This window comes from Bufo bufo, chromosome 6 (genome assembly GCF_905171765.1).
Source record: "Bufo bufo chromosome 6, aBufBuf1.1, whole genome shotgun sequence".
Classification (NCBI taxonomy): Eukaryota; Metazoa; Chordata; class Amphibia; order Anura; family Bufonidae; genus Bufo; species Bufo bufo.
Genome location: NC_053394.1, coordinates 192,713,742 through 192,741,738, shown reverse-complemented (window position 1 = coordinate 192,741,738; position 27,997 = coordinate 192,713,742). Strand labels below are relative to the sequence as shown.

The 27,997-nt window shown below is 43.7% G+C and overlaps 1 protein-coding gene across 1 annotated transcript in view; it reads left to right on the top strand.

The window, feature by feature from the left end:
* Nucleotides 1–27,997, top strand: part of LOC121005627 (transmembrane protein 132A-like) — a 779,862-nt gene that overhangs the window by 381,664 nt on the left and 370,201 nt on the right. The window contains exons 4-5 of the mRNA XM_040438401.1: nucleotides 23,410–23,708; nucleotides 23,791–23,934. Coding sequence (XP_040294335.1) covers nucleotides 23,410–23,708; nucleotides 23,791–23,934 — 443 coding nt within the window. The remainder of the gene's footprint in view (nucleotides 1–23,409; nucleotides 23,709–23,790; nucleotides 23,935–27,997) is intronic.

Sequence of the window (27,997 nt, the reverse complement as noted above, 5' to 3'; positions counted from 1 at the left end):
AAATCTATCCCAAAAAGGATATCTTAGATTGAAGGTGCTGATAGTGTCATTCTGAAAAACTTAACACACACGCTACCGTGCAGATACAAGTCTAATTCTGTGATTAAAGGTATATCTGTCACACAGCGCGTAAAAAATAGGCCTCACATTTATATTCAACCAAATCTGTACTGTTTTAGCTGGTCAAGTTATATTTAGTGACCGTAAAAGCACAGTTTTTGTTCAGGGTTGAAAAACTATTCCCAAATTTGCCATTCTCATAAATAAGTAGTTTCTGCTATATCAGGCCTACTTTAAATCTATCCCAAAAAGGATATCTTAGATTGAAGGTGCTGATAGTGTCATTCTGAAAAACTTAACACACACGCTACCGTGCAGATACAAGTCTAATTCTGTGATTAAAGGTATATCTGTCACACAGCGCGTAAAAAATAGGCCTCACATTTATATTCAACCAAATCTGTACTGTTTTAGCTGGTCAAGTTATATTTAGTGACCGTGAAAGCACAGTTTTTGTTCAGGGTTGAAAAACTATTCCCAAATTTGCCATTCTCAAAATTAGTAGTTTCTGTTATATCAGGCCTACTTTAAATCTATCCCAAAAAGGATATCTTAGATTGAAGGTGCTGATAGTGTCATTCTGAAAAACTTAACACACACGCTACCGTGCAGATACAAGTCTAATTCTGTGATTAAAGGTATATCTGTCACACAGCGCGTAAAAAATAGGCCTCACATTTCTATTCAACCAAATCTGTACTGTTTTAGCTGGTCAAATTATTTGTAGTGACCGTAAAAGCACGACAAGACCTGAGTGGTTTGCACGCTGTGCCATCAGAGCCTGAAGTGAGGCATTAACGTTCTGAACCTTAGCACAACCTGCATGACCAGGCACCTGCATGCAAAGCATGAACTGCAGTGGAGTAAACACCTTAAAAACAAAGAAGTCACTCAGGCTCCCCCTGCTACCTCTTCTGCTGCTGCCGCCTCGGCCTCTTCTGCTGCTGCCGCCGCCTCGGCCTCTTCCTCCGCCTCTGGAGGAACGTTGGCACCTGCCGCCCAGCCAACATGGGATGTACCACCAACACCACCACCTGCGTCACCAAGCATCTCAACCATGTCACACGGCAGCGTTCAGCTCTCCATCTCACAAACATTTGAGAGAAAGCGTAAATTCCCACCTAGCCACCCTCGATCCCTGGCCCTGAATGCCAGCATTTCTAAACTACTGGCCTATGAAATGCTGTCATTTAGGCTGGTGGACACACACAGCTTCAAACAGCTCATGTCGCTTGCTGTCCCACAGTATGTTGTTCCCAGCCGGCACTACTTCTCCAAGAGAGCCGTTTCTTCCCTGCACAACCAAGTGTCCGATAAAATCAAGTGTGCACTGCGCAACGCCATCTGTGGCAAGGTCCACCTAACCACAGATACGTGGACCAGTAAGCATGGCCAGGGACGCTATATCTCCCTAACTGCACACTGGGTAAATGTAGTGGCGGCTGGTCCCCAGGCGGAGAGCTGTTTGGCGCACGTCCTTCCGCCGCCAAGGATCGCAGGGCAACATTCTTTGCCTCCTGTCTCCTCCTCCTCCTACTCAGCTTCCTCCTCCTCTTCTTCCACCTGCTCATCCACTCAGCCACACACCTTCACCACCAACTTCAGCACAGCCCGGGGTAAACGTCAGCAGGCCGTTCTGAAACTCATATGTTTGGGGGACAGGCCCCACACCGCACAGGAGTTGTGGCGGGGTATAGAACAACAGATCGACGAGTGGTTGCTGCCGGTGAGCCTCAAGCCCGGCCTGGTGGTGTGCGATAATGGGCGAAATCTCGTTGCAGCTCTGGGACTAGGCGGTTTGACGCACATCCCTTGCCTGGCGCATGTGCTGAATTTGGTGGTGCAGAAGTTCATTCGCAACTACCCCGACATGTCAGAGCTGCTGCATAAAGTGCGGGCCATCTGTTCGCGCTTCCGGCGTTCACACCCTGCCGCTGCTCGCCTGTCTGCGCTACAGCGTAACTTCGGCCTTCCCGCTCACCGCCTCATATGCGACGTGCCCACCAGGTGTAACTCCACCTTGCACATGCTGGACAGACTGTGCGAGCAGCAGCAGGCCATAGTGGAGTTTCAGCTGCAGCACGCACGGGTCAGTCGCACTGCGGATCAGCCCCACTTCACCACCAATGACTGGGCCTCCATGCGAGACCTGTGTGCCCTGTTGCGCTGTTTCGAGTACTCCACCAACATGGCCAGTGGCGATGACGCTGTTATCAGCGTTACAATACCACTTCTATGTCTCCTTGAGAAAACACTTAGGGCGATGATGGAAGAGGAGGTGGCCCAGGAGGAAGAGGAGGAAGAGGGGTCATTTTTAGCACTTTCAGGCCAGTCTCTTCGAAGTGACTCAGAGGGAGGTTTTTTGCAACACCAGAGGCCAGGTACAAATGTGGCCAGACAGGGCCCACTACTGGAGGACGAGGAGGACGAGGATGAGGAGGAGGTGGAGGAGGATGAGGATGAAGCATGTTCACAGCGGGGTGGCACCCAAAGCAGCTCGGGCCCATCACTGGTGCGTGGCTGGGGGGAAACACAGGAGGATGACGATACGCCTCCCACAGAGGACAGCTTGTCCTTACCTCTGGGCAGCCTGGCACACATGAGCGACTACATGCTGCAGTGCCTGCGCAACGACAGCAGAGTTGCCCACATTTTAACGTGTGCGGACTACTGGGTTGCCACCCTGCTGGATCCCCGGTACAAAGACAATGTGCCCACCTTACTTCCTACACTGGAGCGTGATAGTAAGATGTGCGAGTACAAGCGCACGTTGGTAGACGCGCTACTGAGAGCATTCCCAAATGTCACAGGGGAACCAGTGGAAGCCCAAGGCGAAGGCAGAGGAGGAGCAAGAGGTCGCCAACGCAGCTGTGTCACGGCCAGCTCCTCTGAGGGCAGGGTTAGCATGGCAGAGATGTGGAAAAGTTTTGTCACCACGCCACAGCTAACTGCACCACCACATGATACGGAACGTGTTAGCAGGAGGCAACATTTCACTAACATGGTGGAACAGTACCTGTGCACACCCCTCCACGTACTGACTGATGGTTCGGCTCCATTCAACTTCTGGGTCTCCAAATTGTCCACGTGGCCAGAGCTAGCCTTTTATGCCTTGGAGGTGCTGGCCTGCCCGGCGGCCAGCGTTTTGTCTGAACGTGTATTCAGCACGGCAGGGGGCGTCATTACAGACAAACGCAGCCGCCTGTCTACAGCCAATGTGGACAAGCTGACGTTCATAAAAATGAACCAGGCATGGATCCCACAGGACCTGTCCATCCCTTGTGCAGATTAGATATTAACTACCTCCCCTTAACAATATATTATTCTACTCCAGCGCACTTCCTCATTCAATCCTATTTTTATTTTCATTTTACCATTATATTGCGGGGCAACCCAAAGTTGAATGAACCTCTCCTCTGTCTGGGTGCCGGGGCCTAAATGTGTGACAGTGGCCTGTTCGAGTGGTGGGTGACGTGAAGCCTGATTCTCTGCTATGACATGAAGACTGATTCTCTGCTGACATGAAGCCAGATTCTCTGTTACGCGACCTCTCTCCTCTACCTGGGTGCCTGGGCCTAAATATGTGACAGTGGCCTGTTCCAGTGGTGGGTGACGTGAAGCCTGATTCTCTGCTATGACATGAAGACTGATTCTGTGCTGACATAAGGCCAGATTCTCTGTTACGGGACCTCTCTCCTCTGTCTGGGTGCCGGGGCCTAAATATGTGACAGTGGCCTGTTCCAGTGGTGGGTGACGTGAAGCTTGATTCTCTGCTATGACATGAAGACTGATTCTCTGCTGACATGAAGCCTGAATCTCTGTTACGGGACCTCTCTCCTCTGCCTGGGTGCCTGGGCCTAAATATGTGACAGTGGCCTGTTCCAGTGGTGGGTGACGTGAAGCCTGATTCTCTGCTATGACATGAAGACTGATTCTGTGCTGACATAAGGCCAGATTCTCTGTTACGGGACCTCTCTCCTCTGTCTGGGTGCCGGGGCCTAAATATGTGACAGTGGCCTGTTCCAGTGGTGGGTGACGTGAAGCTTGATTCTCTGCTATGACATGAAGACTGATTCTCTGCTGACATGAAGCCTGAATCTCTGTTACGGGACCTCTCTCTTTTGCCTGGGCCTAAATATGTGACAGTGGCCTGTTCCAGTGGTGGGTGACGTGAAGCCTGATTCTCTGCTATGACATGAAGACTGATTCTGTGCTGACATGAAGCCAGATTCTCTGTTACGGGACCTCTCTCATCTGCCTGGGTGCCTGGGCCTAAATATGTGACAGTGGCCTGTTCCAGTGGTGGGTGACGTGAAGCTTGATTCTCTGCTATGACATGAAGACTGATTCTCTGCTGACATGAAGCCTGAATGTCTGTTACGGGACCTCTCTCTTTTGCCTGGGCCTAAATATGTGACAGTGGCCTGTTCCAGTGGTGGGTGACGTGAAGCCTGATTCTCTGCTATGACATGAAGACTGATTCTGTGCTGACATGAAGCCAGATTCTCTGTTACGGGACCTCTCTCATCTGCCTGGGTGCCTGGGCCTAAATATGTGACAGTGGCCTGTTCCAGTGGTGGGTGACGTGAAGCCTGATTCTCTGCTATGACATGAAGACTTATTCTGTGCTGACATGAAGCCAGATTCTCTGTTACGGGACCTCTCTCCTCTGCCTGGGTGCCTGGGCCTAAATATGTGACAGTGGCCTGTTCCAGTGGTGGGTGACGTGAAGCCTGATTCTATGCTATGACATGAAGACTGATTCTGTGCTGACATAAGGCCAGATTCTCTGTTACGGGACCTCTCTCCTCTGTCTGGGTGCCGGGGCCTAAATATGTGACAGTGGCCTGTTCCAGTGGTGGGTGACGTGAAGCCTGATTCTCTGCTATGACATGAAGACTTATTCTGTGCTGACATGAAGCCAGATTCTCTGTTACGGGACCTCTCTCCTCTGCCTGGGTGCCTGGGCCTAAATATGTGACAGTGGCCTGTTCCAGTGGTGGGTGACGTGAAGCCTGATTCTCTGCTATGACATGAAGACTGATTCTGTGCTGACAAAGGCCAGATTCTCTGTTACGGGACCTCTCTCCTCTGTCTGGGTGCTGGGGCCTAAATGTGTGACAGTGGCCTGTTCCAGTGGTGGGTGATGTGAAGCCTGATTCTCTGCTATGACATGAAGACTTATTCTGTGCTGACATGAAGCTAGATTCTCTGTTACGGGACCTCTCTCCTCTGCCTGGGTGCCTGGGCCTAAATATGTGACAGTGGCCTGTTCCAGTGGTGGGTGATGTGAAGCCTGATTCTCTGCTATGACATGAAGACTGATTCTGTGCTGACATGAAGCCAGATTCTCTGTTACGGGACCTCTCTCCTCTGCCTGGGTGCCTGGGCCTAAATATGTGACAGTGGCCTTTTCCAGTGGTGGGTGACGTGAAGCCTGATTCTCTGCTATGACATGAAGACTGATTCTGTGCTGACATGAAGCCAGATTCTCTGCTATGGCATGAAGAGACTGATTCTCTGCTGACATGAAGCCAGATTCTTTGCTATGGCATGAAGAGACTGATTCTCTGCTGATGTGAAGCCAGATTCTCTGCTATGGGACCTCTGTCCAATTGATATTAGTTAATTTTTATTTTTTTAATTTTTATTTTAATTCATTTCCCTATCCACATTTGTTTGCAGGGGATTTACCTACATGTTGCTGCCTTTTGCAGCCCTCTAGCTCTTTCCTGGGCTGTTTTACAGCCTTTTTAGTTCCCAAAAGTTCGGATCCCCATTGACTTCAATGGGGTTCGGGTTCGGGACGAAGTTCGGGTCGGGTTCGGATCCCGAACCCGAACATTTCCGGGAAGTTCGGCCGAACTTCTCGAACCCGAACATCCAGGTGTTCGCTCAACTCTATTTCTGTCCTGTAAGCTCATTTAGAGTTGCATCTCTCCTCAAAACATCCCAATTTTTGAATATAACCGAACGAATACGCTCTGCCATGGGACTGTATTTAAAGGAAAATGAAAATCTAGCATCCTTGGTCTCCCTCTTACTCTGGTCCTTTTTCTGGCTAACACTCTTTAGAAGACTATCCTGTGAGAAGTTTTCTTCTACTCTTTTCATGTCTCTATTGAGTGGTTCTTCGGGGTAGCCTCTCTTTAGTAGTCGCTGTTTCAAATCACCAGCCTGTCTATAGTACCCACTTTCTTTGCTGTTAATACGCCTCAATCTAATAAATTGTCCGTAAGGTACGGCTTTTTTGACACTTTGTGGGTGGAAGCTGTCGTGGTGGAGCAAGGAGTTGGTCGCCGTGGGCTTACTAAAGCCCTCTGTGACCAACTCGTCGCCTTCCACCAGGACAGCCACATCCAGGAATTCCAACCTACTACCTCCAAAATTGAGGGTAAAGGTCATTCCCATGTTGTTTTTATTGAGGAAATTAACAAACTCGCTGCACTCTTTTTCTGTGCCTTCCCAGACTATGAACACGTCATCTACAAAACGTAGATAAGTCTTTAACTTAGAAAGAAAAGGATTAGTGGTAGAATAAACATACCTGTCCTCTAGTCTGGCAAGGTACATATTAGCAAATGTGCAGGAGACGGGAGGAACAGGGATCAGGAAGTCAGGAAGGGAGAAGAAACAGGTATCCTGGAGGAAGTAGATACCTCCCTACCCCCTGACGAAAACCTGGTGATCAACCTAACTGATCGTCTATTGCCACCTGGTTGCATGAAGGTTCTTAGCCAAGGACTTGGTTATAGTCTAACTGAACAATTTGACCCTGTCACCTTTGAAGTAGATTTATTTAAAGCTACTCGCAAGCTACACCTACACAAGCTCTTTAGAGATACTCCACAGAAGGTGTCCACTACTCAGGGAGAGTCACCACTTTGTCCTGACCCTGTAGCTTTCCAAGTATCCACCAAATTCAATAAAGAAGAACTAGCCTGTCTTGAATTTCTCACTGGAATGAATGTTACTGAGGAGTCCTCATCTGACACCTCTGTGGGTCCATTTACAGGTGGAGTCAGATCCACTTTTTGCCCCCCTATGCCCGCCGGCAGTAGCATTGATATTTTTCAACATCAAGTAATGAGAGACATCAGAGCAGTGATATATTCCACTGCCCAACCTAACATCAATATAGATGAGCAGAAAGCCTTACATTGGCTCCGCTCCCAGGAAGACATAGTTGTGAAACCGGCGGACAAGGGGGGTAATGTGGTTCTCATGTCCAGAGAATATTATTTAAGTGAAGCCTTTAGACAATTAGGTGACACTCGTGTATATGAAAGGATACGGGGGGACCCCCTGCCTAATACCCAACAGTTGCTGAAATCCCTCGTCAGTAGATATGTGGAGGTTGGTTTCCTCCCCAGAAATATCTTGGACAAACTTGTTCCATCGTCCCCAGCCAAACCATCTTGGTATTTCCTTCCAAAGGTCCATAAGTCACTGAGCCATCCCCCGGGACGTCCAATCGTCGCGGGGATTGGCTCAGTGACTGAGCCTCTGTCCAAATATGTGGACTGGCTCCTGAGACCAGCACTCACTAGTGCCCCAGCATATCTCAGGGATACCAATGATTTTTTATTGGCCCTTAGGGAATTGCATTGGCAAAAAGATTACCAATTGGTATCCCTCGATGTGGAAAGCCTCTACACCCGCATCCCTCATGATGCGGGTGTGGAGGCGGTCCTTGACATCGTGGCGAACCTGGGTAAAAGCCATTTATATTGTGAATTCATTGGTGAGGCATTGGAGTTCATTCTAACTAACAATGTGTTTCAGTTTGGGAACGAGTGGTTTAGGCAAAGGATGGGTACGGCTATGGGGACCCCCGTCTCCTGCATATTTGCTAATATGTACCTTGCCAGACTAGAGGACAGGTATGTTTATTCTACCACTAATCCTTTTCTTTCTAAGTTAAAGACGTATCTACGTTTTGTAGATGACGTGTTCATAGTCTGGGAAGGCACAGAAAAAGAGTGCAGCGAGTTTGTTATTTTTCTCAATAAAAACGACATGGGAATGACCTTTACCCTCAATTTTGGAGGTAGTAGGTTGGAATTCCTGGATGTGGCTGTCCTGGTGGAAGGCGACGAGTTGGTCACGGAGGGCTTTCGTAAGCCCACGGCGACCAACTCCTTGCTCCACCACGACAGCTTCCACCCACAAAGTGTTAAAAAAGCCGTACCTTACGGACAATTTATTAGATTGAGGCGTATTAACAGCAAAGAAAGTGGGTACTATAGACAGGCTGGTGATTTGAAACAGCGACTACTAAAGAGAGGCTACCCCGAAGAACCACTCAATAGAGACATGAAAAGAGTAGAAGAAAACTTCTCACAGGATAGTCTTCTAAAGAGTGTTAGCCAGAAAAAGGACCAGAGTTAGGGCTCATTCAGACGGCCGTATGCTGTCCGCAAAAATACTGAATGCTATCCGTTTTTTTGCGGATCCGCAAAAAAAATGAAACATGTCCTATACTTGTCCGTGAAAATCAGGACATGGCCCCATTGAAGTCTATGGGTCCGTAAAAATACTGAATGCTATCCGTTTTTTTGCAGATCCGTTTTTTTGCGGATCCGCAAAAAAACGGATAGCATTCAGTATTTTTGCGGACAGCATACGGCCGTCTGAATGAGCCCTAAGAGAGAGACCAAGGATGCTAGATTTGCATTTTCCTTTAAATACAGTCCCATGGCAGAGCGTATTCGCTCGGTTATATTCAAAATTTGGGATGTTTTGAGGAGAGATGCAACTCTAAATGAGCTTACAGGACAGAAACCTTTGATTTCCTTCAGAAGGAGCCACACTGTCAAAGATAAACTTGTCAGGAGTAGGTTACAACCTGATAAGAGCAAGGATTGGCTCAAAAGTAATATACCTAAAGGCAACTTCAGGTGTGGTATTTGTTCACTGTGCACTAGTAATTCCCAGAAAAAGTGTATTGAATTTGCTGGTATCCAACATAAAGTCAATACCTTTATTAACTGTCAGAGTACACATGTAGTATATTTATTACTGTGCACATGTGGACGTTTCTATATTGGTAAGACCATCAGATGTCTTTTTGAACGAGTCAGGGAGCATTTTAACTCCATTAAGACAGGGAAAGGATGCCCAAGGCTTATAGAACATATAAGAGAAGCCCATGGTGGTGATATTAGCTGTATCTCCTTCTCTGGTTTAGAAACTGTGTCCACTCCTCTGAAGGGGGGGGGATAGACATCGCCTCCTCCTGCAGAGAGAGGCTAGGTGGATAATACGCACACAAGCCCTGGGGGAACTTGGATTAAATTATAGGAATGATCTTAGCCCCTTCCTTTAGTACTTTACTCATAAATACATTTTTGTATTGCTCATATTGTTTATAATCCTTGATTGTTACACATGTATTGTTTTTATACAGATATCTTTTCTAGTCAATCTCTTTATGTAGACGCAGCCTGGCTTGTTAATTTCCATGACAACAGCCTGCGCTAGCAATTAAAAGGAGCGATGCGCAAGCACGCATTGACGCACAGCCTGAGGAAGCGCACGTAGCGCGAAACGGCCGCCGCTGTTCAATGCGTGCTTTAGAATTGTCCGCCCCCTGCCTGATGCTATGTTGGAAATAAAGCTGCTGATTTTGTGAACACACGGGTGAGTGCCGCTGTCTACTTCTTCTATTACATTGATTTCATTTGCATCCTACCTGTTACGCCCAGCTGAGCACCTCCGTTCGTGTGTGTCCTCCCCAGCCACATACAGCATTGATTCCGTGCGCTTAGCCAGTGTAGTGGTGCCGCCCCCTATCTCACTTGTTTGGAGTATATAACGCTTGTATTGGACTGTCACAAATGCAGCAAAGGCCGCAAATGTAGTATCTAGCACAAAATGGGTGTTTTTTTTAAAACCAGAATAAAACAGCAGTATTTAATGCTAGTATTAGACTGTCGGAAATGCAGCAAAAGCAACGAATGTACTATCTTGCCCAAAATGGGCGCTTTTTTTAAACGAGAATATAACAGCAGTATCTAACGCTTGTATTGGACTGTCACAAATGCACCAAAGGCTGCAAATGTAGTGTCTTGCACAAAATGGGTGTTTTTTAAAACCAGAATATAACAGTAGTTTCAAACGCTTGTATTGGACTGTCGGAAATGCAGCAAAAGCCACAAATGTATTATCTTGCACAAAATGGGCGCTTTTTTTAAACCAGAATATAACAGCAGTATCTAACGCTTGTATTGGACTGTCACAAATGCACCAAAGGCTGCAAATGTAGTGTCTTGCACAAAATGGGTGTTTTTTTAAAAACAGAATATGACAACAGTATCTAACGCTTGTATTGGACATTAACAAATGCAGCAAAGGCCGCAAATGTAGTATCTAGCACAAAATGTGTGTGTTTTTAACCAGAATATAACAGCAGTATCTGCTGCTTGTATTCGACTGTCACAAATGCAGCAAAGGCCAGAAATGTAGTGTCTTGCTCAAAATGTTTTTTTTTTTTAATACCAGAATATAAGACCAGTATCTAACGCTTGTATTGGACTGTCACAAATGCAGCAAAAGCTGCAAATTTAGTGTTCTGCACAAAATGTGTGTTTTTTTTAATACCAGAATATAACAGCAGTATCTAATGCTTATATTGGACTGTCATAAATGCAGCAAAGGCAGCAAATGTAGTATTCTGCACAAAATGGGTGTTTGTTTTTTAAAACCAGATTATGACAGCTGTATTTATCGCTTGTATTGGACTGTCAGAAATGCAGCAAAAGCCCAAAATGTAGTACAGGGTGGGCCATTTATATGGATACACCTTAATAAAATGGGAATGGTTGTTGATATTAACTTCCTGTTTGTGGCACATTAGTATATGTGAGGGGGGAAACTTTTCAAGATGGGTGGTGACCATGGCGGCCATTTTGAAGTCGGCTATTTTGAATCCAACTTTTGTTTTTTCAATAGGAAGAGGGTCATGTGACACATCAAACTTATTGGGAATTTCACACGAAAAACAATGGTGTGCTTGGTTTTAACGTAACTTTATTCTTTCATGAGTTATTTACAAGTTTCTGACCACTTATAAAATGTGTTCAATGTGCTGACTATTGTGTTGGATTGTCAATGCAACAATCTTCTCCTACTCTTTACACACTGATAGCAACACCGCAGGAGAAATGCTAGCACAGGCTTCCAGTATCCGTAGTTTCAGGTGCTGCACATCTCGTATCTTCACAGCATAGACAATTGCCTTCAGATGACCCCCTTAGATAAAAGTCTAAGGGGGTCAGATCGGGAGACCTTGGGGGCCATTCAACTGGCCCACGACGACCAATCCACTTTCCAGGAAACTGTTCATCTAGGAATGCTCGGACCTGACACCGATAATGTGGTGGTGCACCATCTTGCTGGAAAAACTCAGGGAACGTGCCAGCTTCAGTGCATAAAGAGGGAAACACATCATCATGTAGCAATTGCGCATATCCAGTGGCCTTGAGGTTTCCATTGATGAAGAATGGCCCCACTATCTTTGTACCCCATATACCACACCATACCATCATTTTTTTTGTTCCAACAGTCTTGGAGGTATCTATCCAATGTGGGTTAGTGTCAGACCAATAGCGGTGGTTTTGTTTGTTAACTTCACCATTCACATAAAAGTTTGCCTCATCACTGAACAAAATCTTCTGCGTAAACTGAGGGTCCTGTTCCAATTTTTGTTTTGCCCATTCTGCAAATTCAGTGCGCCGATCTGGGTCATCCTCTTTGAGATGCTGCAGTAGCTGGAGTTTTTAAGGGTGCCATTTGTGAGTAGCTAATATCCGCTGAAGGGATGTTCGACTAATGCCACTCTCTAGTGACATGCGGTGAGTGCTACGCTGTAGGCTCTTGCTGAATGAAGCTAGGACAGCCACCGATGTTTCTTCATTAGAGACAGATTTCATGCGTCCACATTTTGGCAAATCCAACACTGAACCAGTTTCACGAAACTTAGCAAGCAGTTTGCTAACTGTAGCATGGGAGATGGGTGGTCTCGTAGGGTGTCTTGCATTGAAATCTGCTGCAATGACCCGGTTACTGCGTTCACAAGACATCAACACAATTTCTATCCGCTCCTCACGTGTTAACCTCGGCGACATGTCAATGGCTGTAAACAAAGAGAAACTTGTAAATAACTCATGAAAGAATAAAGTTACGTTAAAACCAAGCACACCATTGTTTTTCGTGTGAAATTCCCAATGTTTGATGTGTCACATGACCCTCTTCCTATTGAAAAAACAAAAGTTGGATTCAAAATGGCCGACTTCAAAATGGCCGCCATGGTCACCACCCATCTTGAAAAGTTTCCCCCCTCACATATACTAATGTGCCACAAACAGGAAGTTAATATCACCAACCATTCCCATTTTATTAAGGTGTATCCATATAAATGGCCCACCCTGTATATTGCACAAAATGGGTGTTTTTAAAAAAAAAACTGAATATAACAGCAGTGTTTAACGCTTGTATTGGACTGTAGGAAATGCAGCAAAAGCCCAAAATGTAGTAGCTTGTAGAAAATGGGTGTTTTTTAAAACCAAAATATAACAGCAGTATCTAACGCTTGTATTGGACTGTCACAAATGGAGCAAAGGCTGCAACTGTAGTATGTTGCACAAAATGGGTGTTTTAAAAAAACCTGAATATAACAGCAGTTTTTAACGCTTGTATTGGACTGTCACAAATGCAGCAAAGGTTGAAAATGTAGTATCGTGCACAAAATGGGTGATTTTTTTACAACCAGAATATAACAGCAGTATCTAACACTTGTACTGGACTGTCACAAATGTAGCAAAGGCCGCAAATGTAGTATCTAGCACAAAATGTATGTTTTTTTTAAACCAGAATATAACAGCAGTATCTATCTGTCACAAATGCAGCAAAGGCTGCAAATGTAGTATCTAGCACAAAATGGGTGTTTTTTTTAAAACCAGAATATAACAGCAGTATCTAACTCTTGTATTGGACTGTCACAAATGCAGCACATGCCGCAAATGTAGTATCTAGCACAAAATAGGTGTTTTTTTAAAACCAGAATATAACAGCAGTGTTTAACGCTTGTATTGGACTACCGGAAATGCAGCAAAGGCCGCAAATGTAGTAACTAGCAGAAAATGGGTGTTTTTTTTTACAACCAGAATATAACCGCAATATCTAACGCTTGTATTGGACTGTCACAAATACAGCAAAGGCCGCAATTGTAGAATCTTGCAAAAAATGGGTGTTTTCTTTAAACCAGAATATAACAGCAGTATTTAACGCTTGTAATGGACTGTCAGAAATGCAGCAAAGGCTGCAAATTTTGTATATTGCACAATTTTTTTTTTTAACCCCTTAAGGACTCAGCCCTATTTCACCTTAAGGCTGGGTTCAGACCTGAGCGTATTTGATATGCGCGTTTAACGCGCGTTTTTGTCGCGCGTTTTTATGCACGTTTTTTGCAATAGTAAACGCGCGTTTGACGCGCGTTTGTGTGATTGACTGCAGTGTCCTATGGCCACAAACGCGCGTCAAAATGCCCCAAAGAAGCTCAAGAACTTGTTTGAGCGTAGGGCGTTTTTCAGCGCGTTCAAACGCGCTGTAAAACGCTCAAGTGAGAACCAGGGCCATAGGGAAGCATTGGTTTTCATGTGTTAAGCGTTTTACAGCGCGTTTGAACGCGCTGTAAAACGCTCAAGTGTGAACCCAGCCTAAGGACTTGGCCATTTTTTGCAAATCTGACCAGTGTCACTTTAAGTTCTGATAACTTTAAAACGCTTTGACTTATCAAGGCCATTATGAGACAGTTTTTTTGTCACATATTGTACTTCATGACACTGGTAAAATGAAGTAAAAAAAATCCATTTTTATTTATAAAAAAATACCAAATTTACCAAAATTTTTTTAAAAATACCAAATTTCCAAGTTTCAATTTCTATACTTCTATAATACATAGTAATACCTCAAAAAATAATTATTACTTTACATTCCCCATATGTCTACTTCATGTTTGGATAATTTTGGGATATTTTTTGGGGATGTTACAAGGCTTAGAAGTTTAGAAGCAAATCTTGAAATTTTTCTGAAATTTTCAAAAACCCAAGTTTTAGGGACCAGTTCAGGTCTGAAGTCACTTTGCAAGGCTTAAATAATAGAAACCACCCAAAAATGACCCCATTCTATAAACTACACCCCTCAAGGTATTTAAAACTGATTTTTACAAACTTTGTTAACCCTTTAGGTGTTCCACAAGAATTAATGGAAAATAGAGATACAATTTAAAAATTTCACTTTTTTGGCAAATTTTCAATTTTAATAATTTTTTTCCAGTTACAAAGCAAGGGTTAACAGCCAAACCAAACTCAATATTTATGGCCCTGATTCTGTAGTTTACAGAAACACCCCATATGTGGTCGTAAACTGCTGTACGTGCACACGCAGGGCGCAGAAGGAAAGGAATGCTATACGGTTTTTGGAAGGCAGGTTTTGCTGGACTGTTTTTTTTTACACCATGTCCCATTTGAAGCCCCCCTGATGCATCCCTAGAGTAGAAACTCCATAAAAGTGACCCCATCTAAGAAACTACACCCCTCAAGGTATTCAAAACTGATTTTACAAATGTCGTTAACCCTTTAGGTGTTCCACAATAATTAATGGAAAATAGAGATACAATTTCCAAATTTCACTTTTTTGGCAGATTTTCCATTTTAATAATTTTTTTCCAGTTACAAAGCAAGGGTTAACAGCGAAACCAAACTCAATATTTATGTCCCTGATTCTGTAGTTTACAGAAACACCCCATATGTGGTCGTAAACTGCTGTACGGGCACACGGCAGGGCGCAGAAGTAAAGGAATGCCATACGGTTTTTGGAAGGCAGGTTTTGATGGACTTTTTTTTTTACACTATGTCCCATTTGATGCCCCCCTGATGCAACCCTAGAGTAGAAACTCCATAAAAGTGACCCCATCTAAGAAACTACACCCCTCAAGGTATTCAAAACAGATTTTACAAACGTTGTTAACACTTTAGGTGTTCCACAAGAGTTATTGGCAAATGGAGATGAAATTTCCGAATTTCAACTTTTTGCAAATTTTCAATTTTAATCCATTTTTCCCAGTAACAAAGCAAGGGTTAACAGCCAAACAAAACTCAATATTTATGGCCCTGATTCTGTAGTTTACAGAAACACCCCATATGTGGTCGTAAACAGCTGTATAGGCACACGGCAGGGCGCAGAAGGAAAGGAATGCCATACGGTTTTTGGAAGGCAGATTTTGCTGGACTGTTTTTTTTTTACACTATGTCTCATTTGAAGCCCCCCTGATGCGCACCTAGAGTAGAAACTCTAAAAAAGTGACCCCATTTTGGAAACTACGGGATAGGGTGGCAGTATTGTTGGTACTAGTTTAGGGTACATATGATTTTTGGTTCCTCTATATTACACTTTTTGTGAGGCAAGGTAACAAGAAATAGCTGTTTTGGCACCGTTTTTATTTTTGTTATTTACAACATTCATCTGACACTTTAGATCATGTGATATTTTTATAGACCAGGTTGTCACAGATACGGCGATACCTAATATGTATACTTTTTTTTATTTATGTAAGTTTTACACAATAATTTCTTTTTGTAAACAAAAAAAAATCATGTTTTAGTGTTTCCATAGTCTGAGAGCCATAATTTTTTCAGTATTTGGGCGATTACCTTGGGTAGGGTATGATTTTTGCAGGATGAGATGACGGTTTTATTGGCACTATTTTGGGGTGCGTGTGACTTTTTGATCGCTTGCTATTACACTTTTTGTGATGTAAGGTGACAAAAAATGGTTTATTTAGCACAGTTTTTATTTTTTATTTTTTACGGTGTTCATCTGAGGGGTTAGGTCATGTGATATTTTTTTAGAGACGGTCGATATGGACGCGGTGATACCTAATATGTATACTTTTTTTTTCATTTATGTAAGTTTTACACAATAACAGCTTTTTTAGTGTCTCCATATTCTGAGCCCTAGTTTTTGTTTTTTTGGGTGATTGTCTCAGGTAGGGGCTCATTTTTTCCGGGATGAGGTTACGGTTAGATTGGTACAATTTTGGTAGGCAAACGCCTTTTTGAACGCTTGCTGTTGTACTTTTTGTGATGTAAGGTGACAAAAAAATGGTTTATTTAGCACAGTTTAAATTTTTTATTTTTGACAGTGTTTATCTGAGGGGTTAGGTCATGTGATATATTTATAGAGCCGGTCGATACGGACGCGGCGATCCCTAATATGTCAACATTCTTTTTTTTCCCTATTTTTTACCATTTTTTTTTACTTTATTTGGGGAAAATGACATTTTTGTTTATTTTTACTTGAAACTTTTAATTTTTGGCAGGGAATTTTTTTTTTCAACTTTTTTTTTTACTTAATTTTTTGTCCCACTTTGGGACTTCAACTTTTGGGGGTCTAATCCCTTTTGCAATGCATTCCAATACTTCTGTATTGGAATGCATTGGCTGTATGAGTAATACAGTGTGTAGTACTCATACAGCTTCCGGCCTGTGAGATCCAGGGGGCTGGATCTCACAGGCTCATCACCGGAAGGCAGCGCAGATGCCTAAGGAAGGCATCGCGCTGCCTTCCATGCCATCGGGTCCCCCCTACAGCTGCATGGGGACCCGATGGCACCGCCGCACGCTGGATAAGGTAAAACCGCAAACCTCAGGTCTGAATTGACCTGCGATTTGCGGCGATCGCCAATGCGGGGGGTCACATGACCCCCCCGGCGTTGTGACAGGATGCCCGCTGAATGATTTCAGCGGACATCCTGCACCGATTAACCCCCGCCGCACCGCAATGTAATTTTAAACTTAGGATGTACCGGTACGCCCTGGGTCCTTAAGGACTCGGCAAACATGGCGTACCGGTAAGTCCTAAGACCTTAAGGGGTTAAACCAGAATGTAACAGCATTATTTAACGGTTTTATTGAACTGTCGTAATTGCAGCAAATTCCGCAAATGTAGTATCTAGCACAAAATGGGTGTTTTTTTTAAAACCAGACTATAACAGCAGTATTAAACGCTGTAATTGAACTGTCAGAAATGCAGCAAAGGCCGCAAATGTTGTGTCTTCTGCAAAATGTGTGTTTTTTAAAACTAGAATATAACAGCAGTATCTAACATTTGTATTGGACTGTCACAAATGTAGCAAAGGCCGCAAATGTAGTATCTAGCACAAAATGTGTGTTTTTTTTAAAACCAGAATATAATAGCAGTATTTAACTGTCACAAATGCAGCAAAGGCCGCAAATGTAGTATCTAGCACAAAATGGGTGTTTTTTTTAAACCATAATATAACAGCAGTATCTAACCCTTGTATTGGACTGTCACAAAGGCAGCAAAGGTAGCAAATGTATTATCTTGCACAAAATGGGTCTTTTTTTAAAACCAGAATGTAACAGCGTTAGATACTGATCTAAAGCTTGTACTGGACTGTCACAAATGCATCAAAGGCCGCAAATGTAGTATCTAGCACAAAATGTTTATTTTTATTTTTTAAACCAGATTATAATAGCAGTATCTAACGCTTGTATCTAATGCTTGTCACAAATGTAGCAAAGGCTGCAAATTTAGTATCTTGTACAAAATTGGTGTTTTTTCAAAACCAGAATATAACAGCAGTATCTAACGCTTGTATTAGACTGTCACAAATGAAGCAAAGGCCGCAAAGGTACTTTATGGAAAAAAAATATGATTTTTTCACCCACAGTTAAACAGATGAGTTTACTGATTTTATTTCACTATCAGATTTACTGTGCAGGCCGCAAAGGTACTTTATCGAAAAAATATATAATTTTTTCACCCACAATTAAACAGATGGATTTAACAGATTTTCTTTCACTATCACAAATGCAGTGCAAGGCGCAAATGTACTTTTTAGCACAAAAAATATATTATTTGTCCCCACAGAATCTAACAGATGGATTTACTTGTATTGTACTTTACAGAAAAAAATTTGAATATGTCACCCCCTGGGTCCCTGAACTCACAGACGGTTTCCCTATATTATTTTCCCTTCCCCTGGCACAAATGCAGTGCAGGTGCACTTAAAAAATGGGTATATGTTGCCCACTGAACTAAAATAACAGGAATAAATTATTGTCCCTGGCACATATGCAGTGCTGGTGCACTGAACTTGCACAAAATGGCCGCCGACGCCCACGGATAAAACTTATTTTTCTGTGTCACTGGGCTCAGGGCAGGGTACAAAAATGTAGCATTGCACCCACAAAAAAAAAATCGCTGTAGATCGCAGAATTTACAACAAGTTCTGATAACAGATAGATTCTTTCTTATTTTCTCCCTCACAGCAGCAGCATCCTATCCCTACACTAGTAGGAGCAGAGTGACGTGCGGCGCTACGTGACTGCAGCTTATATAAAGGCTGGGTCGCATGCTGCACTGGCCAATCACAGCCATGCCATTAGTATGCATGGCTGTGATGGCTTCTAAGGGCACACGAGTTAAACGCTTGTTGATTGGCTGCCCTGCAGCCTTTCAAAAAGCGCCATTAAATCGACGAACACCGAACTCGAACCCGAACTTTTACTGAAAAGTTCGGCTCCGGGGTCCAAAAATCCTAAAGTTCGGTACGAACCCGAACTTTACAGTTTAGGTTTGCTCAACCCTACTGTTCTCTTTCTATAAGTGGTTCTCTTGCAATAGAGCAACTTCTCTGTCAGCTGCAGTCTCAGACTTGACTTGGGACTATAGTCTCAGGAACTTGCACATGTAGACTTAGACTCTCTACATCCTTAACAGTCTGCCAATTTGTTAACCGTTTGGCTGCCTTTTACATTTCTATTGAGTACATAAACATAATAAATAAATAAATCACAACTTTAACTTGTCAACATTACATTAACTCATTGGCAATAATTAAACCTTTGCAGGAGTCCTACTGGGGTACTGCACCAGAGAATCCAATCCAGTATCCCATTCCTAGAGCTGCACTGGCTGGCAGCATAGGTCACAGTAAGCTGCCACACTAAAGCAAATAAGAGGCAGTACTAGCAAAGGCTGTGCCAGTACTGCAGAACACAGCACCAGAATGGCCACAGGAGGAGGAGGAGACAACATGGATAAACTGTAAGTTGTCTCCTCCCCACTCGCAATGGACCTGGTCAGGAATGCTAATGGCAGTGCCACACATTTAATCAAAACTGCAGAACCGGCTTTGGAGCAGAAATAGGGAGAAGCGGGTGGAACCCACCCATGCTCGCACTCTTACAATGCACTGTTCAGTGCTGGATCTCAGTTCTCACCTTTCTCTAGAAGCCAGGCCTGGAATGCAGCACACTTTCTTACAGAAATTTCTGAAAATCAGTTCTATGCATCTGAATAGAATTCTTTTGCTCCAATCAAATACATGTAATTGAATTGTCATAGAAATGTCTGCAACATAGTCTGAAGCATGTGAAGGCAACCTCATGCAAGATATCAATCAAGAGTAGGGATGAGCAAATTTCAAGATTTGAAGTTCGGGTAGTAGTTTTGGGCGCAAATATTAGAATCACGAATATTAATCGTGAATATCGGCACTTCGAGAATTCGTGAATATTTTGAATATAGTGATATTTATTTGTAATTTCGAATATTCTAGATTTTTTCATCATTAACCTCCCTTCTTGCTTGTGGGCCAATGAGAAGGCTGCAATGTCTTTGTCTGAGCCTAGCAACATCCCTAGCAACTAATAGGAAAGTTGCCTACCCCTTACTATATAAGAACCTCCTCAGCAGCCCTTGTATGCAGTATTTTGCAGATCTGAGAGAGACAGAAGTGTTATTACTGTGCTCTCTGCTTTCCTGTGTCATTACATTAGTAAGTTAGTTAGCTTATATATATATAATACAGATAGTTAGTGGGAGATAGTCAGTGTAGGTGTGAAGATGCACGTATTGCGCCAAAATATTTGCATCATTAGTGCCGATTTTGCAATCGTGAATATATTGGAGCACTCTATCTGCATATAAAGCTGGTGTAATGTTCTGCCGTGCCAACCATTTTCTCCAGTCTTAGGAAATTGATATCAGCTTGAAAAATGTAGCTATAGTGACCCATGCCAGTATTTCACACGCATTACGCGAATATTACTTTGACGATTTCTCGCGATCAAGATAATAATCTCAAATTCGCGAATATATGACGAATATTCTACCAAATATTTGCAAAATATTGCAAATTCGAATATTGCCCCTGCTACTCATCACTATCAGGTAGATGCTGAATTGCATTATGGATTCAGTTACCACAGACCATAACATAATTCCATGATGGAATGCATAACAGAATATCCTCTCCTGCATAACGAAACTGGAACGATCTGTTATACTGGCCATAGACTTCTATTATGACGGAATGCATAAAGGAATGCCTCTAAAGGCATTCACTTATGCATTCTGTCATAGAATTGCGTTATGGTCCGTGGTAACGGAATCCATAACACAATTCAACATATACCCTAACTTCAAAACTTGAAGTTTGCTCATCCCTAATCAAGAGCTATATTCAACAGCCTATTAAGTGTATTTTTTGAATTAATGTTTATCAACCTGAATGTCATGTAACCTCATGGGAGGGGGGGGGTCATTTAATATACTGAAATTTGCCTATATTAGGCTTATTTTAAGCGCAGATGGCGGCGCCATGGTTAGTTGTGCCGCTATCTGTGACTTCTCCCCGCTCACACCTGGTCTAAAATTGTGGGTGTGACGTGGACAGGGAAGGGGAAGGGCTAGCGGGCCCGTCTCATTCATTATTTTCTACACCTGTTTTAGGCTAGGAAGCTTTCTTACATTTAGGCCTCATGCACATGACCGTATTTTTTTGCGGGTTCCGTTTTTTCGTGATCCGTGACCGTTTTTTCGTCCGTGGGTCTTCCTTGATTTTTGGAGGATCCACGGACATGAAAAAAAAGTTGTTTTGGTGTCCGCCTGGCCGTGCGGAGCCAAACGGATCCGTCCTGAATTACAATGCAAGTCAATGGGGACGGATCCGTTTGACGTTGACACAATATGGTGCAATTTCAAACGGATCCGTCCCCCATTTACTTTCAATGTAATGTCAGGAGTTAATATACCATCAGATCGGAGTTTTCTCCAATCCGATGGTATATTTTAACTTGAAGCGTCCCCATCACCATGGGAACGCCTCTATGTTAGAATATACCGTCGGATTTGAGTTACATCGTGAAACTCAAATCCGACAGTATATTCTAACACAGAGGCGTTCCCATGGTGATGGGGACGCTTCAGGTTAGAATATACTAAAATAACTGTGTACATGACTGCCCCCTGCTGCCTGGCAGGTGCTGCCAGGCAGCAGGCGGCAGCCCCCCCCCCTGTAGTTAACACATTGGTGGCCAGTGCGGCCGCCCCCCCCCCTCCCCTGTAGTTAACTCATTGGTGGCCAGTGGGCCCCCCTCCCTCCCCTGTAGTTAACTCGTTGGTGGCCAGTGGGCCCCCCCTCCCTCCCCTGTAGTTAACTCGTTGGTGGCCAGTGGGCCCCCCCCTCCCCTGTAGTTAACTCATTGGTGGCCAGTGGGCCCCCCTCCCTCCCCTGTAGTTAACTCGTTGGTGGCCAGTGGGCCCCCTCCCTCCCCTGTAGTTAACTCGTTGGTGGCCAGTGGGCCCCCCTCCCTCCCCTGTAGTTAACTCGTTGGTGGCCAGTGGGCCCCCCTCCCTCCCCTGTAGTTAACTCGTTGGTGGCCAGTGGGCCCTCTCCCCTCCCTCCCCCTCCTAATTAAAATCTCCCCCCTATCATTGGTGGCAGCGGAGAGTACCAATCGGAGTCCCAGTTTAATCGCTGGGGCTCCGATCGGTAACCATGGCAACCAGGACGCTACTGCTGTCCCGGTTGCCATGGTTACTTAGCAATTTGTAGAACCATTATACTTACCTGAGAGCTGCGATATCTGCGTCCGGCCGGGAGCTCCTCCTACTGGTAAGTGACAGGTCTGTGCAGCGCATTGCTTAATGACCTGTCACTTACCAGTAGGAGGAGCTCCCGGCCGGACGCAGAGATCGCAGCTCGCAGGTAAGTATAATGGTTCTACAAATTGCTAAGTAACCATGGCAACCGGGACAGCAGTAGCGTCCTGGTTGCCATGGTTACCGATCGGAGCCCCAGCGATTAAACTGGGACTCCGATCGGTACTCTCCGCTGCCACCAATGATAGGGGGGGAGATTTTAATTAGGAGGGGGAGGGAGGGGAGAGGGCCCACTGGCCACCAACGAGTTAACTACAGGGGAGGGAGGGGGGCCGGCTGCACTGGCCACCAACGAGTTAACTACAGGGGAGGGAGGGGGGCCCACTGGCCACCAACGAGTTAACTACAGGGGAGGGAGGGGGGCCCACTGGCCACCAACGAGTTAACTACAGGGGAGGGAGGGGGGCCCACTGGCCACCAACGAGTTAACTACAGGGGAGGGAGGGGGGGGGGCGGCCGCACTGGCCACCAATGTGTTAACTACAGGGGGGGGCTGCCCCCTGCTGCCTGGCAGCACCTGCCAGGCAGCAGGGGGCAGTCATGTACACAGTTCTTTTAGTATATTCTAACCTGAAGCGTCCCCATCACCATGGGAACGCCTCTGTGTTAGAATATACTGTCGGTTCTGAGTTTTCACGAAGTGAAAACTCAGCTCTGAAAAAGCTTTTATGCAGACGGATCTTCGGATCCGTCTGTATAAAAAGTAACCTACGGCCACGGATCACGGAAACGGATGCCAATCTTGTGTGCATCCGTGTTCTTTCACGGACCCATTGACTTGAATGGGTCCGTGAACCTATTTTTTTGACGGACAGGATACACGGATCACGGTCTCGGCTGCAAAACGGTGCATTTTCCGATTTTCCCACGGACCCATTGAAAGTCAATGGGTCCGCGAAAAAAAACGGAAAACGGCACAACGGCCACGGATGCACACAACGGTCGTGTGCATGAGGCCTTAGAACTAGTGCTTGATGCGCCAAAGTTTTGGAGAGGCCTGCGCCTCTTCATTACTTCGGCACATCCTCCGCCAGCTATTGGGCTTTATTAAGAATTAATAAATGTGTCCCATGGTTCTTATAAAAATGGTGTCATTTTGTATATTAAATTAGATGTTGCATGCAAGATGTGAAAAAAGACCTTATAGCTTATACCATTATGCTTGCCTAAACATGTAGGTTTTTCCATTGTGACCCTGATTGGTTGTTTAGAACTGAATTGTTATATGCAATTATCTACTAAATATCTGTTGTTGTTTTCATCATGACCCTAATTCATAAATGAATTGTAATATACAACTATTCACTCTTTCAGCATCCTTTTGATGTGTGTGTTGTGGAGCTTCTTTTTTCACCTTCCTGGTTCACTCTTTCAACACATGTGAATATAACCCTGAATTACTCTGTCTCTGAAGATTGCAAGTACTCACACGAGGGATCAGAGATTGCAGGGATTGTACAAATGATGGGTTTGAGCTCACCAAAGGTTCAGCATCTAAATGTGGGAGACTTCATGACAATCACACATCCTGACAAGACTTTGTTACCTGGAGAGGTGTTCACTATCTCAGTTAGCCTCGGTCATAATTGGACTCAACCTAGCTTCACTTTAAGGTAAGGCATTTTCTAAAAACTTTGATAAATATCTTCTCTATATTATATGATGGGTTTAACATAACATATTTTCATGTTATAGAGTGCGCTGCCGTATTGGGCTGGAACTCCTGTTTTCACGCTCTGCTGCTCCAAACATTTGGGCTATAAAGACTGAGATACAGAGAGGTGCCAAACACCATACCGTAACAGGACATTTAACACAAAGAGGAGCTTCAGATCATAGGTGAGAGATCCATTCACAAGCTGACAAAGTTCTTCAATACATAAAATAGTGCTCCATGCCAGGCTCTGCTTGACTGATGGTTAGAGAGACCTGACAATCAAGTTGAGCCATTCAACGAGAATTCAGCTGGGAGCCAAACCTGTGGCACTTCTAAAACATAGGGGGAGAATTATCATCTCCCTTGTGCTAGAAAAGTGGCTTTAAAAAGTCGCAAACACGGATCGGGGGTGGGATTCCTATGTGTGAAATTGGGAGCATGGATCATCTATTGCAGCCACTAGTACTTCATATACCTGGTTACTTGCATGATACTAAAGTACTTTGCAATTTCTATGTCAAGACTTGGCACCAGAACAACCTATGGTTAAGCTGTGATGTCATAGGGCTATATCCCTCTGTTCATATGGCATTAGAGGCTCTTATGTTTTATCTAACTACATACAGTAGTTATTCACCTGATTTACATAATTATATCCTGCAGGTTACCTCGTTCCTGATGACCCTTATTTTGCTTTTGATAACTTTCTTTCCCTGAAAGAGAGGGGTCCCCATGGGTGCCAAATACTAGCTTTCTTTGGAAAATTTGACCATGGTGTATTGGGAATCACAGTTTATCTATACAGGCATAAATCCTTTTCTTGCACATTCATTAGTACGGCAGATTTAGGCAGATGCCATACCATCTTTTGTTACTTACCTGAATAATAATAATTTTAATTTATGTTTTACCATTTCATTTTTGGATTTACAATTATCATGTATACCTGGACAAACCATTATTACTTCCACTTATAGAAAGTGGGTTTCTGGAAATAAAATTTTACATGCATGAACCAATCATCCTCCACATACACTCAAGCCTATGCCTTATGGTGAGACTATTCAGGCTAAGAGGAATTGTAAAAAATAAAATAAAAATCACAGCAAAAATTATAACCTCCCCTAAAACATAACCTTTATTCATTTATTCCAAAAACACCACAAAAATTATATTTATATAAGAGATAAGAAACATATTAGGGACCTAAGGTGGTATGTTAACTAGCGTTAAGAGGACACCTGGATGTTCGGGACCCGAACTTGACCCCGAACACTATTGAAGTCAATGAGGACCCAAACTTTGGAGCACTAAAATGGCCCTAAAAAAGTCATGGAGAGGGCTAGAGGGCTGCAAATGGCATCAAAATGTGGTTAAGAGCATGGCAACAGCTCTGCAAACAAATGTGGATAAGGAAATAACTTAAAATAACATAAAATACGTAAAAAGTTAAAATAATAATCTTGATCTAGGAGGACGAGGTCCATATGGAGTAGGAGGTTCATGAGGCGGTGGATGTGGCGGTGTAGGTGGAAGCGGCAGTGGAGGAGGGGGAGGTAGCCAACACTGGTTTTTGTTTTTCATTTTATTATTTTTTTAAATTTGGGTAGACCCCAAAACATTGTGAAATATAACTTGTGATAACCCCCTCCAGCCGTGCTAAACAAACGTTGAGACAATACACTGGCTGCAGGGCAGGGCAGGCCAGCACCTCCAAGTCGTAAAGGGCAAGCTCAGGCCATGTGCCCAATCTGGAGACCCAGAAGTTGAAGGGGGCAGACCCATCAGTCAGTACGTGTAGGCGTGTGAACACATACTGCTCCACCATGTCGCACGTCCCCGTGATGTCCACGATCAAATTTGATATCTGCTATATCAACCTTCGATGTTATTTTCTGCGCCTAGCATGGTTATCACGGGTAGCGTAGATATTTAAGTCCCTGTCACCTATGCAAAGCAGGGGTTTTTCATCTGCAAAAATGGGTTTATGTCACCCAACAATGGAACAGAATATTTTTTTAAATTTCGGGCCCTGTGAACTATGTAGAGCAGGGGTTTATTCACGGCAAAACTGTGTTCATGTCACCCACCAATTGAACAGACGATTTTACCAAAATTAGATCCCTGTTACATATACAGAGCAGGGGTTTATTCACGTCAAAAATTAAAAAATGTCACGAAAGAATGTAACAGACGAATTAGTGAAATGTATTTCCCTGTCCGCTAGGTAGAGCAGGGGTATATCACAGCCAATAATTGGTGACTGTCACCCAACTATGTGACAGAAAAATTATTGAAATTTATTAACCTGTCTACTAGTTATAGCAGGGGTAAATCACAGCCAAGAATTGTTGAATTTCACCCGACAATGTAACAGACAAATTAGTGAAATTTATTAACCTGTCCACTAGGTAGAGCAGGGGTATATCACAGCCAAAAATTTGTGAATGTCACCCAACTATGTAACAGAAAAATTTGTGAAATTTAGCACCTTTCTACTAGGTAAAGCAGGGGTATATCACAGCAAACAATTGGTAAATTTTACCCGACAATGTAGCAGACAAATTAGTGAAATTTATTAACCTGTCTATTAGGTAGAGCAAGGGTATATCACAGCTAGAAATTGGTGAATGTCACCCAACTATGTAACAGAAAAATTTGTTCAATTTATTAACCTTTCAACTAGGTAGAGCAGTAGTATATCACAGCCATAAATTAGTGAATTTCACCAAACAATGTAACAGACAAATTAGTGAAATTTATTAAACTGTCCACTAGGTAGAGCAGGGGTATATCACAGCCAAAAATTGGTGAATTTCACCCGACAATGTAACAAACAAATTAGTGAAATTTTTTAACCTGTCTACTAGGTAGAGCAGGGGTATATCACAGCCAAAAATGTGTGAATTTCACCCAACAATCTAACAGACAAATTAGTAAAATGTATTAACCTGTCCACTAGGTAGAGCAGGGGTATATCACAACCAAAAAATGGTGAATTTCACCCAACTATGTAACAGAAAAAATTGTGAAATTTAGTAACCTGTCTAGTAGGTAGAGCAGGGGTATATCACAGCCAAAAATTGGTGAATTTCACCCGACAATGTAACAGACAAATTAGTGAAATTTATTAACCTGTCTACTAGGTAGAGCAGGGGTACATCACAGCCAAAAATTGGTGAATTTCACCAAAGAATGTAACAGACAAATCTGTGAAATTCATTAACCTGTCCGCTAGGTAGAGCAGGGGTATATCACAGCCAAAAATTTGGGAATTTCACCTGACAATGTAACAGACAAATTAGTAAATTTTATTAACCTGTCTACTAGTAGTTACATTGTCAGGTGAAATTCACAAATTTTTGGCTGTGATATACCCCTGCTCTACCTAGTAGACAGTATAAAAAAATTTCACTAATTATTCTGTTACATTGTCGGGGGAAATTCACCAATTTTTGGCAGTGATATACCCCTGCTCTACCTAGTGGAAAGATTAAAAAATTATACTAGTTTTTCTGTTACATAGTTGAGTGACATTCACCAATTTTGGACTGTGATATACCCCTGCTCTACCTAGTAGACAGGCTGCAGCAGGAGGATACCTCAAAATGGCAAGCTGACATATTGTGGATATGGCAGTAGGAGGATACCTAAGAGTGGCAAGCTAACATAATGTGGAGAAGGCAGCATCAGGAGGATACCTCAGAGTGGCAAGGTGACATAGTGTGTAGAGGACAGCAGCAGCAGGAGGATGCCATAGAGTGTCACGGTGACAGTGTGGAGATGGCAGCAGCATTAGGAGACCACAGAGTGGCAAGGTGACATAGCCAGGATATGGCAGCAGCAGTATAAGGAGACCATAAAGTGGCAAGGTGACATTGTGTGGAGAAGGCAGCAGCAGAAGGAAAACACAGAGTGGCAATGTGACATAGTGTAGATATGCCAGCATCAGGAGGATACCTCAGAGTGTCAAGGTGAAATAGTATGGAGACGGCAGCAGCAAGAGGATACTACAGAGTGGAAAGTTGACATAGTGTGGATATGGCAGCAGCAACAGCAGCAGGAAGATACCATAGAGTGGCAAAGTGACATGGTGTGTAGATGGCAGCAGCAGCATCAGAAGATCACAGAGTGGCAAGGTGACATAATGTGGATATGACAGCAGCAGCAGGAGCAGACAATCGAGTGGCAAGGTGACATACTGTGGAGAAAGCAGCATCAGGAGACAACAGAGTGTAAAGGTGA